The sequence below is a fragment of the Amia ocellicauda genome, chromosome 5, assembly GCF_036373705.1.
Source record: "Amia ocellicauda isolate fAmiCal2 chromosome 5, fAmiCal2.hap1, whole genome shotgun sequence".
Lineage (NCBI taxonomy): Eukaryota > Metazoa > Chordata > Actinopteri > Amiiformes > Amiidae > Amia > Amia ocellicauda.
Genome location: NC_089854.1, coordinates 32,159,369 through 32,176,067, shown reverse-complemented (window position 1 = coordinate 32,176,067; position 16,699 = coordinate 32,159,369). Strand labels below are relative to the sequence as shown.

The following is a 16,699-nucleotide window of genomic DNA, read 5'->3' as shown; positions in this document are numbered from 1 at the left end:
CTATCCATAAAGACTGGTCTCAAATGTGAACCTATATCTTTATATACTATAGACGATATATAACACTGTATATGTTTTAAAGGAGCATTTGAGCGCCTGTCCTTTAATTAGGTTGTACTGCGGCTGTTGCTAAGCAACCAGCAACGCTGCGCTCGGCGGGTGCGGCGCAGAGAGAGTGGCAGGCGGCTCGGCCAATGGGAGGCTCTTCTGGACTCAGATAGATTTTGAAGTCCAATCCGCGTTGGAGGTGGGCGTGGTCTCCGAGTGGTTAGGCAGGTTGGACAAACTTGGACAGTTGACTGCAGCAAAGCGGGCGCAGAGCTCGGCGCTCACAGTATACATTGGAATATTGCACGACTGTCTATCTGGTGTGGTAGCACCAAATAAAATACTACAGACCGGTAACATTTTTAGGGAAGATATATAGCCTACATATTTAATACTAGGCTACATGAAATTAAATAATATTGCAATGCATTTATGTGTATCTCTTTGCTGTTGCTGCTTTTCAGATATGTCGTAATTTTGGAAACCTGGTGGGGAAAAAAGGTTGAAAAAATTGTTGATAGTAAATTAGACTATAGGCTACACATTTAGTTATTTCCATTTGAAACACGCATTGCGCATCTCCGCTCAGAGATAGGTAGTTATGTCTGCTACGATAAGTCTACTGGACTTGGCCAACCTGTCCATCGGGAGCCCGGAGGTGGGCTCTGTCAATTTCTGTGCCCTGCACAGCCTCCTGCTCCGCATACTGCGCCAGCTCAACATCCAAGATGAGACGGCGGAGTGGCAGCAGCAGGACCGGCACTCCGGGTCCCAGACCCGGCAGCAGCCGCAGCTGTATCCGCTGGAGAAGCTTAACCCGTACCAACACATGCAGGACAAGCTGCAGGAGATGGAGAGGAAGTTGGCCGTGCTGGGTCAGCTGCCCGGCGGCGAGGACCTGCTCAGCCGCTCCGGACCGGGCCGCACGCCCGTCAGCGACATGTGGCAGCTGATGCGGCTGCAGAGGAGCGCGGAGGCGAACGGAGACGGCGTTTCCCAGGTGAGTCCGAGCCTCGCTGCAGCGGCGTCGCCACCGGCTACTGCGCATGTGCACGTGTAAGTGGAGCACATCCTAATCTTTCTATCCTCGTATGTCACCAGCCTATATCTATTTTATATTGAATTTGTAATGATTGATGCCTTTTACTTAACTGTATTTAATAATAATAATAATAATAATAATAATAATAATAATAATAATATCCACTGTTGGATGGAGGCCTCCCCAAGTTGTTTCACATTTTTTGATCTACAGCTTCTCTTTTTCATGTCACACCTGCTGAGTTTCTCGTCTTCCCATCTTTTCTGTGGTCTTCTAGGTCTCTATCCATCTCCTGGGATCCATTCATTAGTTTCCCTGGTCCAATGTGTCCAGCCCATTGCCATTTTAACATGTTCACTCTTTCAGTGATGCCCCATATTCGTGTCTTTTTCTATCTCTGCTTGTTATTCCAAGAGGTCTTCTGGTGTTTTAGCAAAGATGCTAATGTCATCGTCAAATTTTTTCTTCCATTTCCAAAGTCTTAAACACTTCTTCAAGAGTTGTTGTGAAGAGTTTCCTTTGCAGATCTTGATCTTGTTGGTGTCTTGGCGGAGTCAAGATTGTTGATGTGGTATTGTTGTATATTTAATTATTATTATTATTATTATTTCTTGGCAGACGCCCTTATCCAGGGCAACTTACAACATAAGTGCAATACAAAGTGCAAGAATACAGTTAAGTACAAGGCATCAAATATTACAAATTCAAATTTACATTAAACAAAGCAATTCAAGATATAGTACATTTTACAACTTCCAATTTACACAGGTAAGTACAGTAAGTGAGGTGATACATCCTGGAAAGTAAAGCTAAGTGCTGTCAAGATGTAAGGTCACAGTCAAGGGCTACGGGAAAGGGAGCGAGAAGGAAATCAATCAGTAATACAAGTATTAATAATGCAAGAAGCATAGTAAAATGCTGTGAAGTGCTATCTAACAGGGAATAAAAGGACTAATATTACAAGTACTGTCTGAAAAGATCTGTTTTGAGTAAGCGCCTGAAGGAGGTCAAGTACTCAGCTGTTTTGTCTTCGATGGGAAGGTCGTTCCACCATTTAGGGGCCAGGGATGAGAAGTTTGGATTGGATTTGAATGTTCCTTCATCCTCATGATGTAGTTTTTGCTAGGAATTGTACTAACCAACTGTGGGACCTCCCAGAGACAGGTGTATTTAACCTGAAATCATGTGACACACCTTAATGGCACAGAGGTGGATTCCATTCAACTAATTACATGACTTCTAAAGACAATTGGTTTCACCACAGCTCAATCAGGTGTGTCATAGAAAAGGGGATGCATTCAAGGGGATACTTATGCATTCAAGTATTTTCTGTTTTGTATTTGTAATTAATTTAGAACACTTTGCAGTATATATTTTTCACTTTGTCATTATGTACATTTTCTGTGTTGATCAGTGGCAAGAACTCCTAATAAAATCCATTCTGATTTCATGTTGTAACACAATGAAATGTGGAAAAGTCCAAGGGGAATGAATTCTTTTGAGAGCAACTATAACATGCACTTGGTTGGGTGAAGTCTAGGGTGTCTTGATGTTGATGTGTTAATAGCTTTGTTGATAATGTGTATAAGATGGGAAGTAGACCAATGGGCCTACAGTTCTTCAGATCTTCTTTGTCTCCTTTCTTCTGAAGGAGAACGATGGTTGCATTTTTGCATTTAGCTGGAATGTCATTAATTCTAAGACACTTTGTTTTGCAAGAACCTTGTCCATTTATTCTCCAACTTCTTTCAGGATCTCCACTGTGATTCCATCATCTCCAGGTGTTTTTCAATTTTCCATCTTTTTTAAGGCATAGCCTACTTCTGGTATCCCTCATCAGTATACATCAGTATCCCACTTCTGTTAATTTATACCTCTTCTGTATTGCTGTAATCACTACTATATAGGTTTCTATAGAATCCTTCCACTCTTCTGGTGTGTGTGTGTGTGTGTGTGTTTAAATATATTTTAGCTGGAATATGTTCATTTGCAACCTTTTGTAACCCTGACAAATGTGCCTCCTACCATTATTTTTCTATAAGTAAATGTATTAGTGATCAATATAACTATCAATTTCAATATAAAATTGTATGATACATGAAAACTATTACAATGTAAAAGAAAGTAGGGGAAGTGACCCAGTTAAGCCCATGTACCATATAAGCCCATTTGCTTTTTTATTTTGAAATTCAAAAAAGACAGGACATTTTAGAACGATGATCTGTTTCAGAGCAAATTGACTCCCATCTCACCTCACCCACATCCTTCAGCCACTGGACAAGACAGTGTTTGGTGAAGTCAAAAGTAAGGATGAACTGATTTGGAAATTCTGGGCCGAACGAGAGAAGGTCAAAGGGGAAAAACATTACAGTTCGTGTGCGTCATTCATATTTTGTTAAAAGTACATGCGTAGAATAGAACAAATCGGATGCTTAGTTAGACAAAATAAAAGCCACACCATCAGACAGAAATATCGGTCAGAAATATCGGCCATTTTAAAGCAATTGGCCTATATCTGATATAATACATGTTTGCCATAACGTCCCGATACCGATTGGTGACTGGATGGAGGAATGGAGGAAGAACTGCACTGCCATTCCAGTGTTAGCAGGGACAAAATCTGAAAGGAGAAATTCCCTGCAAAACTTGATGTGCTTTCCACTGCTCTCAAGCCAGTAAACATCATTGGTGGCTTTGAGAGCACTGGAATATTCCCTGTGAGCCAGAGCCGGGTGGACAGACAAGTGTCCACAAATCATGCTCCTTTTTCTGAAGCACCTGTACAGACCCAACAGCCCCGGTCCCAATTCCAACAACCAGCACACTATGGGGCGCCAAATGTAAAACAGCGCACACTTTTTTTGTGTGTCTTTTTTCACACATTTAGTAAATATTTTGTTTATTTAAATAAAAGCAAAATCTCAGTTTTTGAAATTTGATATTTATGTGGAGTAAAATAAATATATAACTAAGATGCCAATCCAGCCCCGCCCCTCTGGTCGGTCAGCCTCTCACAGCAGTGGGCGGGGCTTCAGTAACCCGTGTAATGAGAGCTGCGTTTCGATGCGTAGTCGGGGCATCAAATTGTCGGATTGCGTTTCTGTGATGCGGTCAGTAGAGCTAGTGATCACTGATCACTGAGTGGGCACTGGCTCCCAGTAAAAACTGAATTAAAAACAATCACCGAACTGCGGATGCGGCGGGAGGGTCAGGGCAGGGTTTATATACAATGAGCGGCCAGCGGAGCAGCAGCCCAAGGTGTGAAGTATAAACTGGCAGAGAATAGTTTCCCCCTTTGAGACACTGGCCACGATCACACCAGCATATTGGATTTATAATAAATAACACACAGTCCTGCTCATCAGTGGTCACTCATATTGGATTTATAATAAATAACACACAGTCCTGCTCATCAGTGGTCACTAATATTGGATTTATAATAAATAACACACAGTCCTGCTCATCAGTGGTCACTCATATTGGATTTATAATAAATTACACACAGTCCTGCTCATCAGTGGTCACTCATATTGGATTTATAATAAATAACACACAGTCCTGCTCATCAGTGGTCACTCATATTGGATTTATAATAAATAACACACAGTCCTGCTCATCAGTGGTCACTCATATTGGATTTATAATAAATAACACACAGTCCTGCTCATCAGTGGTCACTCATATTGGATTTATAATAAATAACACACAGTCCTGCTCATCAGTGGTCACTCATATTGGATTTATAATAAATAACACACAGTCCTGCTCATCAGTGGTCACTCATATTGGATTTATAATAAATAACACACAGTACTGCTCATCAGTGGTCACTCATATTGGATTTATAATAAATAACACACAGTCCTGCTCATCAGTGGTCACTCATATTGGATTTATAATAAATAACACACAGTCCTGCTCATCAGTGGTCACTCATATTGGATTTATAATAAATAACACACAGTCCTGCTCATCAGTGGTCACTCATATTGGATTTATAATAAATAACACACAGTCCTGCTCATCAGTGGTCACTCATATTGGATGTATAACAAATAACACACAGTCCTGCTCATCAGTGGTCACTCATATTGGATTTATAATAAATAACACAGTCCTGCTCATCAGTGGTCACTCATATTGGATGTATAATAAATAACACACAGTCCTGCTCATCAGTGGTCACTCATATTGGATTTATAATAAATAACACACAGTCCTGCTCATCAGTGGTCACTCATATTGGATTTATAATAAATAACACACAGTCCTGCTCATCAGTGGTCACTCATATTGGATTTATAATAAATAACACACAGTCCTGCTCATCAGTGGTCACTCATATTGGATGTATAATAAATAACACACAGTCCTGCTCATCAGTGGTCACTCATATTGGATGTATAATAAATAACACACAGTCCTGCTCATCAGTGGTCACTCATATTGGATGTATAATAAATAACACACAGTCCTGCTCATCAGTGGTCACTCATATTGGATGTATAATAAATAACACACAGTCCTGCACATTAGTGGTCACTCATATTGGATTTATAATAAATAACACACAGTCCTGCTCATCAGTGGTCACTCATATTGGATTTATAATAAATAACACACAGTCCTGCTCATCAGTGGTCACTCATATTGGATTTATAATAAATAACACACAGTCCTGCTCATCAGTGGTCACTCATATTGGATGTATAACAAATAACACACAGTCCTGCTCATCAGTGGTCACTCATATTGGATTTATAATAAATAACACAGTCCTGCTCATCAGTGGTCACTCATATTGGATGTATAATAAATAACACACAGTCCTGCTCATCAGTGGTCACTCATATTGGATTTATAATAAATAACACACAGTCCTGCTCATCAGTGGTCACTCATATTGGATTTATAATAAATAACACACAGTCCTGCTCATCAGTGGTCACTCATATTGGATTTATAATAAATAACACACAGTCCTGCTCATCAGTGGTCACTCATATTGGATGTATAATAAATAACACACAGTCCTGCTCATCAGTGGTCACTCATATTGGATGTATAATAAATAACACACAGTCCTGCTCATCAGTGGTCACTCATATTGGATTTATAATAAATAACACACAGTCCTGCTCATCAGTGGTCACTCATATTGGATGTATAATAAATAACACACAGTCCTGCACATTAGTGGTCACTCATATTGGATTTATAATAAATAACACACAGTCCTGCTCATCAGTGGTCACTCATATTGGATGTATAATAAATAACACACAGTCCTGCTCATCAGTGGTCACTCATATTGGATTTATAATAAATAACACACAGTCCTGCTCATCAGTGGTCACTCATATTGGATTTATAATAAATAACACACAGTCCTGCTCATCAGTGGTCACTCATATTGGATGTATAATAAATAACACACAGTCCTGCTCATCAGTGGTCACTCATATTGGATGTATAATAAATAACACACAGTCCTGCTCATCAGTGGTCACTCATATTGGATTTATAATAAATAACACACAGTCCTGCTCATCAGTGGTCACTCATATTGGATTTATAATAAATAACACACAGTCCTGCTCATCAGTGGTCACTCATATTGGATGTATAATAAATAACACACAGTCCTGCACATTAGTGGTCACTCATATTGGATTTATAATAAATAACACACAGTCGTGCTCATCAGTGGTCACTCATATTGGATGTATAATAAATAACACACAGTCCTGCTCATCAGTGGTCACTCATATTGGATTTATAATAAATAACACACAGTCCTGCTCATCAGTGGTCACTCATATTGGATTTATAATAAATAACACACAGTCCTGCTCATCAGTGGTCACTCACTGAACCAGCGCACTGTGAGAGTGGCCGGTCATGCCTGTAACCAGATGCATTGTGGGATACGCGTGTATAAAACACTCAATATAGGAAACATCGTGAGATTCAGTCAATTTAATTTAGAATGGTTCATAAGACATGCATTTATGAAGTTTCAACATGTTTTTAATTTCCCCAAAGTTAATTTCATAACAGAAAAACTGGGCTTTGTGAGTTGCGCTTCCTAAGCACTGATGAAGCTGACACGTTTGCTGCTTTTTCTCTTGACCCTTTAAGACCTGATTCCACAATAAATAAATGTCTGACTTTGTTTCCTTTCAGTGCAGTGTGCGGACAGGATCTCTTCAGTTAATAACAGACACATTATACATCGCACTCGCCGTCACTGCACTACACTGCCGCCATTTAAGGGATCACGCCCCGCCCACTGCTGTGAGAGGCTGACTGACCAGAGGGGTGGGACTGGATCTACATTTAGATATATATTTATTTTATTCCACATTTAACATTTATATTTATATTTAACATTTAGATGTGACATTTATATTTAACTTTTACATTTAAACTAAATATTTATTTAAAAAAACTATATATTTTTTTGTGACTCAGATTTAGGATTTAGTTAAATATTTAATCAAACGATATTATTTTTTAAAAAACTGAGATTTAGCATTTATTTAAGTATTTATTTAAATAAATGAAATATTTATAAATGTGGAAAAAACGGCTTAAGTATTTACTAGATTTACTAAGGTTTAAGTGTGAAAAAAGACACTCGAAAAAAAAGTGTACGCTGTTTTACATTTGGCGCCCCACAGCACACTAGCAGAGCAAACTGTCTCTACAAGTGCAACAATTCCGTATGATGGAAATTAGTCTCAGATAATATAAAAATACAATTTTAATCAGTTAGGTTGTTTATTTGAGGTCTGAATTCAACAATCTTTAAAATACTAGGTGCTTAATCAATACAATTTGAAGTTTTTACTGTTAAAACTCTTGTGGGCTTATTTGGGAGACATGTGGGCTTAAAGGGTACATATGTAGCTTACCCACTCCAGACTTTTCACTTTTGCAATTTAATAAGTTAATTTAATTTAGTCCATTTATGAAAAAATCTACCACAAGTGTTTAGATGAGAGATTAATCTTACCAAATGTATTGGGAAGAAATTCACATATTTATAAGAAAACATGTAAAAAGTAGATTTTGGTGGGCTTAATTGGGTTACTTCCGCTATGCCTTTAAAAAAGGGCAGTTTAGTACAGTATAACTTTAGATTACTAGGAGTAAACTCTACATGTACTAACTAAAGTATACTTATTCCGTTAGTATGTTTTATATTAATTGTATTCATTTTATTTCGTTTTAAGATTCCTATACTATATTTTTTTATGGACGACACAAAGTTTTTAGCCCAGCTTACATTGCAACCTGTAAAAAGTTAGATATCGTACACAGTTTGATGTTTATAATAGCACTAGTGGCCTTGAATGAACAGTCAACCAGAATTTCTCAGTGCATGTAAGCAATTGTTAATCATGGTGAAAACTGCCTTTCTGGTTAACCAACACTGACTGGAAACTGTTCTGTATGCCTTGCATCTAATTTAAACCCATTCCTACTGGATATCTGGTATGTTGCCAGTGAATGTAAATTTCTTATTATTCTGTATCCATGTAAAAGACACCTGTCCCAGCCTGGGATATTCCTACTTCTTGTCACTTCAGGCCTTTGAAATAAAAATGTCTACCTCTATTTCCTTCACTTAGTTCATCCAAAGAGTGCATGCTGCCAGCAACTAAAACCCACACACAAACTAAGTAAAGTGATTGTGAAAACTCAAGACCACTGTCTGAATTATACCACTATGAAAGATATATGCCTCTGTAATCTTTGCTGCTCTCCCCCCCAGTCACAAGGGCTATAAAGTGTGTTTATTTGGCCGCACCTAATACCCATAATGTATAACTTGGATTTTGTAAACCCACCCATATAATTACACCCACAATTCAAGTGTTCAATATATACCTACATGCATTTATTTTTTATTCCAGTGTAAAGTTATCCATGAATGCCCCCCCACTCTTTCGATCTTACTGTCATTGTATGGCTATTTAATCGTACAGAACTGTGAGAGCTCAGATTTATGAAAAACAAATACAGAGGTGATGGGGAGTGGACTGAACAAAGGATCAGACTAAATACATTTACTGCTGATTTAGCGAAAAGGTAAATTGTCCAAACAGTTTAATTCCTATCATAATTACAGGATTAGAGAGGTGGTGCCAATATTGGTGTCCTTTCCTGGAGCTCATTCAAGCTGCCACAGTAGGGCTGTACTGCAATACTGTGTTTATTTGCCTCACACGCTGTGCATAAAAGGATGATTCATTCTCCCTATGCCTTGCCCAATTCTTTTCATAGTACATGTGTTCCTCTTATTACAATTTCCGACACTGCCTTTCAGGCTAAACTGCTGTTGGAGTAGACTTGTTAATGAGACATGGTGTTTCCAGGCGTGTAAGATCACGCATGGCAACAGAATCAAGTGCTCAACATGCTGTGCACATAGTGACACAATCATGACTTGCCACCCTGGATTGCTGTGTATTTGCTATGGCTCCATGGTTTTGACTTACATCCTGGGTGCAGGATGTAAGGAAAAGGCTGGCATGGTTAGGGGTCTATATAGATTCACAGTTTATTAGTTTTTCTCCCGAGTGTATGGTGGCTAGTTTGATTATATGTGAGGCGGCAATATTGAAGACCAGTGGTCTCGGTTCAGTAGTTTGCCATAAACAATTGTAAGGACTACCATCTTATTCATTATGATTCATATTATTATTATTATTAGGCACCATGATCAACTTGTTACAATACTGTAATATAATTTGTATGTATCCCTATAATGCCTGATGTATCATTATATACATTATAAACTTGTTGCCCAGCCAGCTAACTGAACAATGTTGCAGCAACATTGTAATAAAATGTAACACAGAACTATCTGAAGGTGTGGCAAAACATATTTGTACAGTCCAGGGGATGTTGTCAAGTCATTGTAAAATAATATGATGAAATGATCTGTATACAACTACATTGAAGAGGGGGAAAAATATCCATAACTACCCAAATACACACAATAAAATGTGTAAGTACAATGAAAATAATGTGTATGTATGTATATATAATCAGTGAGCCCTCGTGCCCTGTGCATGGGGCATTGTCATCCTGGAAGAGACCACACCCATCAGGATAGGAATGTTTCACCATAGGATAAAGGTGATCACTCAGAATAACTTTGTATTGATTTACAGTGACCCTTCCCTCTAAGGGGACAAGTGGACCCAAACCATGCCAGGAAAATGCCCCCACAGCATAACAGAGACTCCGGACCCCCTCACTATAGGGGTCAAGCAGTCAGGCCTGTACCGTTCTTTTGGTGTCGCCACACATGCAGTCACCCACTTGTCGAGAACACGAGCCAGTTGAGCGTCTTTGTGACTGAAGCTCCTGCCATTCGTGCCCCAATAATGACCCCTCTTTCAAACTCACTTAGATCCTTTCCTCTTGCCATCATGATCCAAAATCAGCATTTTTATACATGCCACAGAGCATGATAGGATGTTGATTGCTTAATTGAATCATGCAGTACATCTGTTTGGAGGCATCTGCATTCATTATGTTCCTCCACTCATTTATTCAGGCTTTTCCTTTAATTTGTCACCTGTCTGTATATTACACACATGCACAAAAAAAATCACTTGATCTAGAGATGGACCTGAGGAATGTGCATAAATGTTACTACACAACAATCTGAGAACATTTATGACACTGTTTGGTCAGGGTAATACATTTCTGCAATTTTTTCCTCCCGTCATATGTGTCATAACAGACATACAGCCAAACAACAACCTCACACCTATTTCCAGAATGAAATGTGTCAGCTGGGTTTACCCCGCGTTAGTGCCATTGGATTCCATTAGAGTGGAGCCAGTGCTGGGATCTCAGTGAACCTGGTCTTGGCCTCTGGAGCGGCAGAACCTGTCAGGTGTTTAAAAGGCCAGAGGGAGGGCCTTGAACAGCTAACTTTAGACCTCAAGCCCATATCATCCGGCTGATGAAAGATAAGAGCACAATGAACCCAGGGCTGAAACTCTCTTGCCCGCATCTCAAATGCCTTATTCAAATGTCTCTGTTAAGATTATATCCAGTTGTTCTGGGAAAAAATGAAACAATGCAGCAGGTTTCTATTTTATAGTGTTGTGATGGTCAAAACTAATGTGTGTTTCCTTGTATAGCATAGCTTGGCTCTAGAGGGTCTGCTGTACTGCTGTGTAATTGCTAATGCAGTAGCAGTCTGTGTGGAGCACATTCATCTGCACCGAGCTGACTAGTGATGAATAGGCTCAGATGATGTGAAAAGCAGCTCGCAGGTGGGGGACAGGTATTTCTTTTAAAGCACTCTGAATAATTCATGGCAGCTGTTTGGGGACTGGTAGGTCATGGTGTTATCTGTCCACCCCCCGTCTAGTCCCTCCTTGTCCAGTCTTGGTGGGAACAATACAGTCCTTTTTTTTTTTTTTTGTTGCTTTTGTGAAAATCATTTCACCAATTAAAAATCCTCGACTGGTCAGAGGATCTTCCCTGGTGGTCTGTCTGTGTATCCAGGATAGTCCCCAGCCTGGAGTCACCCTTATCCATCCAACAGGTCAGATGCATAGGTCTTTACAAAGGTTATCTGAAGAAAGAAGTGAGGGAAACCTAGAAAACAAATTGGCAATGCAATCCAAGCTGCTTGTCAAATTAAATCAACACAATATCAGTTCAATCTGTTTGATTACAATTATGTACCTAAAGAGGAGATTGATGTTGGAATATTGTAGGTTCTATGTTCGCACACAGACTTCCAGCTGGAGATATTAAATACTGACATATTTTGTACTTATATCTTAAGTAAGTATCTTAAATAAGTTTTATTGGCGTGTGTGTATATATAACTCCAAACTGTTCTCAGTTTCAATGCTGCTGCTTCTGTCATGCTTTAGTCAAGCATTGCACTGGTTGCCAAGGGGATGTCCTAAGTGGGTAACATATTACTTTTGTTGCTTCCTGCAGACCTTGAAGGGTATGTATGAGAATGTGGCTTTGTCAGTGCAGTGTCTTTTCACAGTCTCAGAAACCAAAACGCCAGCCTATCATTTATCCCAGTTAATAGTTCACCAGTTTTCAAAAGGCATCTCAAAAAAAAAAAACACAAAAAAAAAACACTTCCCTGTAGTGGAACTAACGATGGGTCGAATGGCCTCCTCTCATTTTTAAACTTTCTCATGTTCTTTCTGTGACTCACAGCCTTGCACAGTTTTCTTCTTAAAGCAAAAGCAGGAACCAAGCTAATTTCCTAGGAATTGTACACTTTTCATGCTGATTTCTTTGTGTTTTGGGTGGGCTTAGTGGTTGTGTTGTCATTTCTCCACATGAGGAGAACTGTGCTCCAATGGTAAATGCTGCTCTGTGGTATTGACATATCCATATCAGTCACCATTGACAACCAAATCCTGGGGTTGAGAAAAGGGGAAGGTCTTCTGCCCAGATCCTGCGAATTTTCTGATAGTTCAGGAATGTATTCGGTGTTGCTGGTATTGCGGTTGAGCACAGTAATGTACGCACTTCAAAAGCATTATTAGTGTGGCAATTGTAGATTTAATTTTAAATACACTAGGATTTTCAGTCTTTTGATTGACTAAGGAAATCACATACATTTTATTTTTTTTGCTCCTGGGCAATATTTGCTTCAAAGAAATGCAATATTCTTGAACTGTGTAAGGGAAAACGCGTGTTTGTTTCAGTCCTCTGCCCCATACGTTTGCTGCCTGTTTAGAATCCGGAGTAGCATAAATAGTGATCAGTATACTAAAGTGTGGGAAATCAGGCTGCTTAGGTGACAGATGACATATTAATATGGTGACTTCATTCATTGTTGTCAGGGGGGTCAATTACAGGCAGAGCACAAAGGAGTTGAGAATAATAGATACAAGTCTTATTAAAATGAATCTCTTTGTTAAGTAATAAGACCAAAACTAACTGTCATTTAAAAGCTGTGTGGGTACATGCACTTAAAGAGACAAGATAGTAAAAATATATGCCACCCCCACCAAACAAAACAAATGGTGAAAAGACATTCAATTCAATTTCTCCAAATGTATCTTGGTATTGGAAACCTAAGACTTTGTAATATTTGAGCAATGGCTAAGTTTATCAATCGTGTACTCTGTGTTTACGTGTGGTCTCTTGGCGATGGCAAAGTGATCAATAAAACAGTGGTTTGTTTTCTGCATGCATGCCGTGACTGCTGTGCCGTTGCGTAGGTCACCAACAGCAGGATTGCTTACGCAGGGGATAGGTCACTGATTAACACTGTGTTATTCAAGAGGGCCGGCAAACCCACTCACTTTGGAGTCCCTTAAGCACTGTTGTTGTGCTTTGGAGCAGTGCTGTATGCAGGCCGAAGGGCATCTCTCAGGCTGAGAAATGGAAATTGGTGGGAATCCAAGAAAACAGAGGTCTTCTCAATAGAGCTTTAAAGAATCCCATAGCTGATTACACTTCTTACCCACAAAATACATGTCCAATTTCTGTGATGTCTGTCTGATCTGTAATACATAGTGATATTTCTTGGTTTCTTTTTATCATTGGACTAAATGGATAAAATGAAAAATCTAAATTAAAATAAAATGATGCTGGTTGTGTTTAGTAAACGTATAACTTGTAAGGTAAATTAAAGATTTAGGTGGAAGCCATGGTACAATTAACATCAACATTGCACCTTTGTGGTGAACACCTATTTAGTCTGAACTGAAACTATCTGTCAGTCTATTTATTTACCTCCGCAAAAATGGTAACAGGTTTTGTTACGCTTTTTGAATCAGATCAAACACAAAGACTGCAGGTCTAGTGAGGATGTACAATGTTCTCGAGGGTCTGATATATAACACATATATATAAAAGCAACTTTGTAGTACTTTAGGAAGGATATGGGTTACTATCAAAATATAATTTGATCTAAAAATCCATTTAGTGGGAGAGAATCCTTGAATTTCTCTTTTGCCAATCATTCTTATTCTTATTTAGGTTCATACCCATAACAGTAAAATACTTCTCATAAATCATAATAAACTCTGGGAAATGTCTCTATCTCTAGATAAATACATCAATGAAATTAGATCTCTTTCTAGATGGGAGTCTTTTTCTCTTTTCTCATACCCAGAACAGAGGGCAAGATTTTGCTGTGGAGTGAAAAATAATAACCTTGGATCTAGGGGGGACCCAGAGCTGTGTTGCCTGGGAGACCCTTCCACAAGGATTCCTTCGCAGAGACACCAGGGCTTCTTTCCTCTGTTTGACCCCGGTGTTCGCCAGACCTTTTCTACTGTGACTTCTGCTGTCCATTAAAGCCTCATTAACCACACTGCCAGGAGCACTTCTCCACCCTGTAGCTCTCATCCTCTCCCTTCTAGACTCTGAGAATAGTTTGCTGTTGCCATAGGGAGAGTAAACAGCCCAACCTGCTGCAGCATGGCTGCTGTTTGAGACATTACAGCCCCTATAATACTACTACTACTACTACTAATAATAATAATAATAATAATAATAATAAACTTTATTTGTATAGCACCTTTCATACATAAGACACAACTCAAAGTGCTTTATGTATAGAAAATACATATATAGAAGTGATAACATACACTCACCTAAAGGATTATTAGGAACACCATACTAATACTGTGTTTGACCCCCTTTCGCCTTCAGAACTGCCTTAATTCTACGTGGCATTGATTCAACAAGGTGCTGAAAGCATTCTTTAGAAATGTTGGCCCATATTGATAGGATAGCATCTTGCAGTTGATGGAGATTTGTGGGATGCACATCCAGGGCACGAAGCTCCCGTTCCACCACATCCCAAAGATGCTCTATTGGGTTGAGATCTGGTGACTGTGGGGGCCAGTTTTGTACAGTGAACTCATTGTCATGTTCAAGAAACCAATTTGAAATGATTCGACCTTTGTGACATGGTGCATTATCCTGCTGGAAGTAGCCATCAGAGGATGGGTACATGGTGGTCATAAAGGGATGGACATGGTCAGAAACAATGCTCAGGTAGGCCGTGGCATTTAAACGATGCCCAATTGGGACTAAGGGGCCTAAAGTGTGCCAAGAAAACATCCCCCACACCATTACACCACCACCACCAGCCTGCACAGTGGTAACAAGGCATGATGGATCCATGTTCTCATTCTGTTTATGCCAAATTCTGACTCAGAAATTCTGACAGAAATCGAGACTCATCAGACCAGGCAACATTTTTCCAGTCTTCAACTGTCCAATTTTGGTGAGCTTGTGCAAATTGTAGCCTCTTTTTCCTATTTGTAGTGGAGATGAGTGGTACCCGGTGGGGTCTTCTGCTGTTGTAGCCCATCCGCCTCAAGGTTGTATGTGTTGTGGGTTCACAATAGCTTTGCTGCATACCTCGGTTGAAATGAGGGGTTATTTCAGTCAAAGTTGCTCTTCTATCAGCTAGAATCAGTCGGCCCATTCTCCTCTGACCTCTAGCATCAACAAGGCATTTTTGCCCACAGGACTGCCGCATACTGGATGTTTTTCCCTTTTCACACCATTCTTTGTAAACCCTAGAAATGGTTGTGCGTGAAAATCCCAGTAACTGAGCAGATTGTGAAATACTCAGACCGGCCCGTCTGGCACCAACAACCATGCCACGCTCAAAATTGCTTAAATCACCTTTCTTTCCCATTCAGACATTCAGTTTGGAGTTCAGGAGATTGTCTTGACCAGGACCACACCCCTAAATGCATTGAAGCAACTGCCATGTGATTGGTTGGTTAGATAATTGCATTAATGAGAAATTGAACAGGTGTTCCTAATAATCCTTTAGGTGAGTGTATATATAAATGATAGATAATATGAAAAGAGATCAAATAGAATAATACAAAAAGATTTAGAAAATAAATAAAATAATACAATAATACAACAGATAAAAATAAATACAATAAAACAACTCAAGTGGACTACTAAAATAAAAACAACATTGTCAAGAAAAAGCAAGACTATAAAAGTATATTTTGAGCTGTTTCTTAACTGTTCTCATAGCTTGCTTGTCCAATTTCCGATGGTATTTTATTCCAATTATTTGCTGCATAAAAATAAAAGGCTGCTTCACCATACTTCTTGTAATTTATTTTTGGAACTTTTACTAGGCCTGCACTGGAAGGTCTGAGTGTGTTATTTGGTACATTCAATTACAAATACTTTAAAATTTATAAAGGTGCCATAACTAATAACACTTAAAAATAAATCCTAAAATAAATAGGTATGGCTGCTGCATTTTGTACAACTTGGAGTTTATTTATGCCTTTCTTGGAGAGTCCAGTGAACAGAGCATTGCAATAATCTCTGGCAATATTTCTAAGATTTAAAAAAATATTCTTGGTAATGCTGTCAATGTGTTTTTTTACAGGGTCAATAGTAACGCCCAATCTCTTCACTGAATGTCAATTTTTTCTAATAACTTGATCTCTTTTTACACTAGAACCTATAAGGAGAATTTCTGTTTTGTCTTTATTTAGTTTCAAATAGTCAACATCCAATTTATAATACTTACCTACAGTGAGGGAAAAAAGTATTTGATCCCCTGCTGATTTTGTACATTTGCCCACTGACAAAGAA

The 16,699-nt window shown here is 39.0% G+C and overlaps 1 protein-coding gene across 1 annotated transcript in view; it reads left to right on the top strand.

The window, feature by feature from the left end:
- The first annotated feature begins 283 nt into the window (after positions 1–283).
- LOC136750051 (uncharacterized protein C16orf96) overlaps positions 284–16,699 on the top strand; it is a 50,350-nt gene continuing 33,934 nt past the window's right edge. Inside the window, exon 1 of the mRNA XM_066704800.1 lies at positions 284–1,048. Within this exon, the coding sequence (XP_066560897.1) occupies positions 650–1,048 (399 nt within the window). The 5' untranslated portion in view covers positions 284–649. The remainder of the gene's footprint in view (positions 1,049–16,699) is intronic.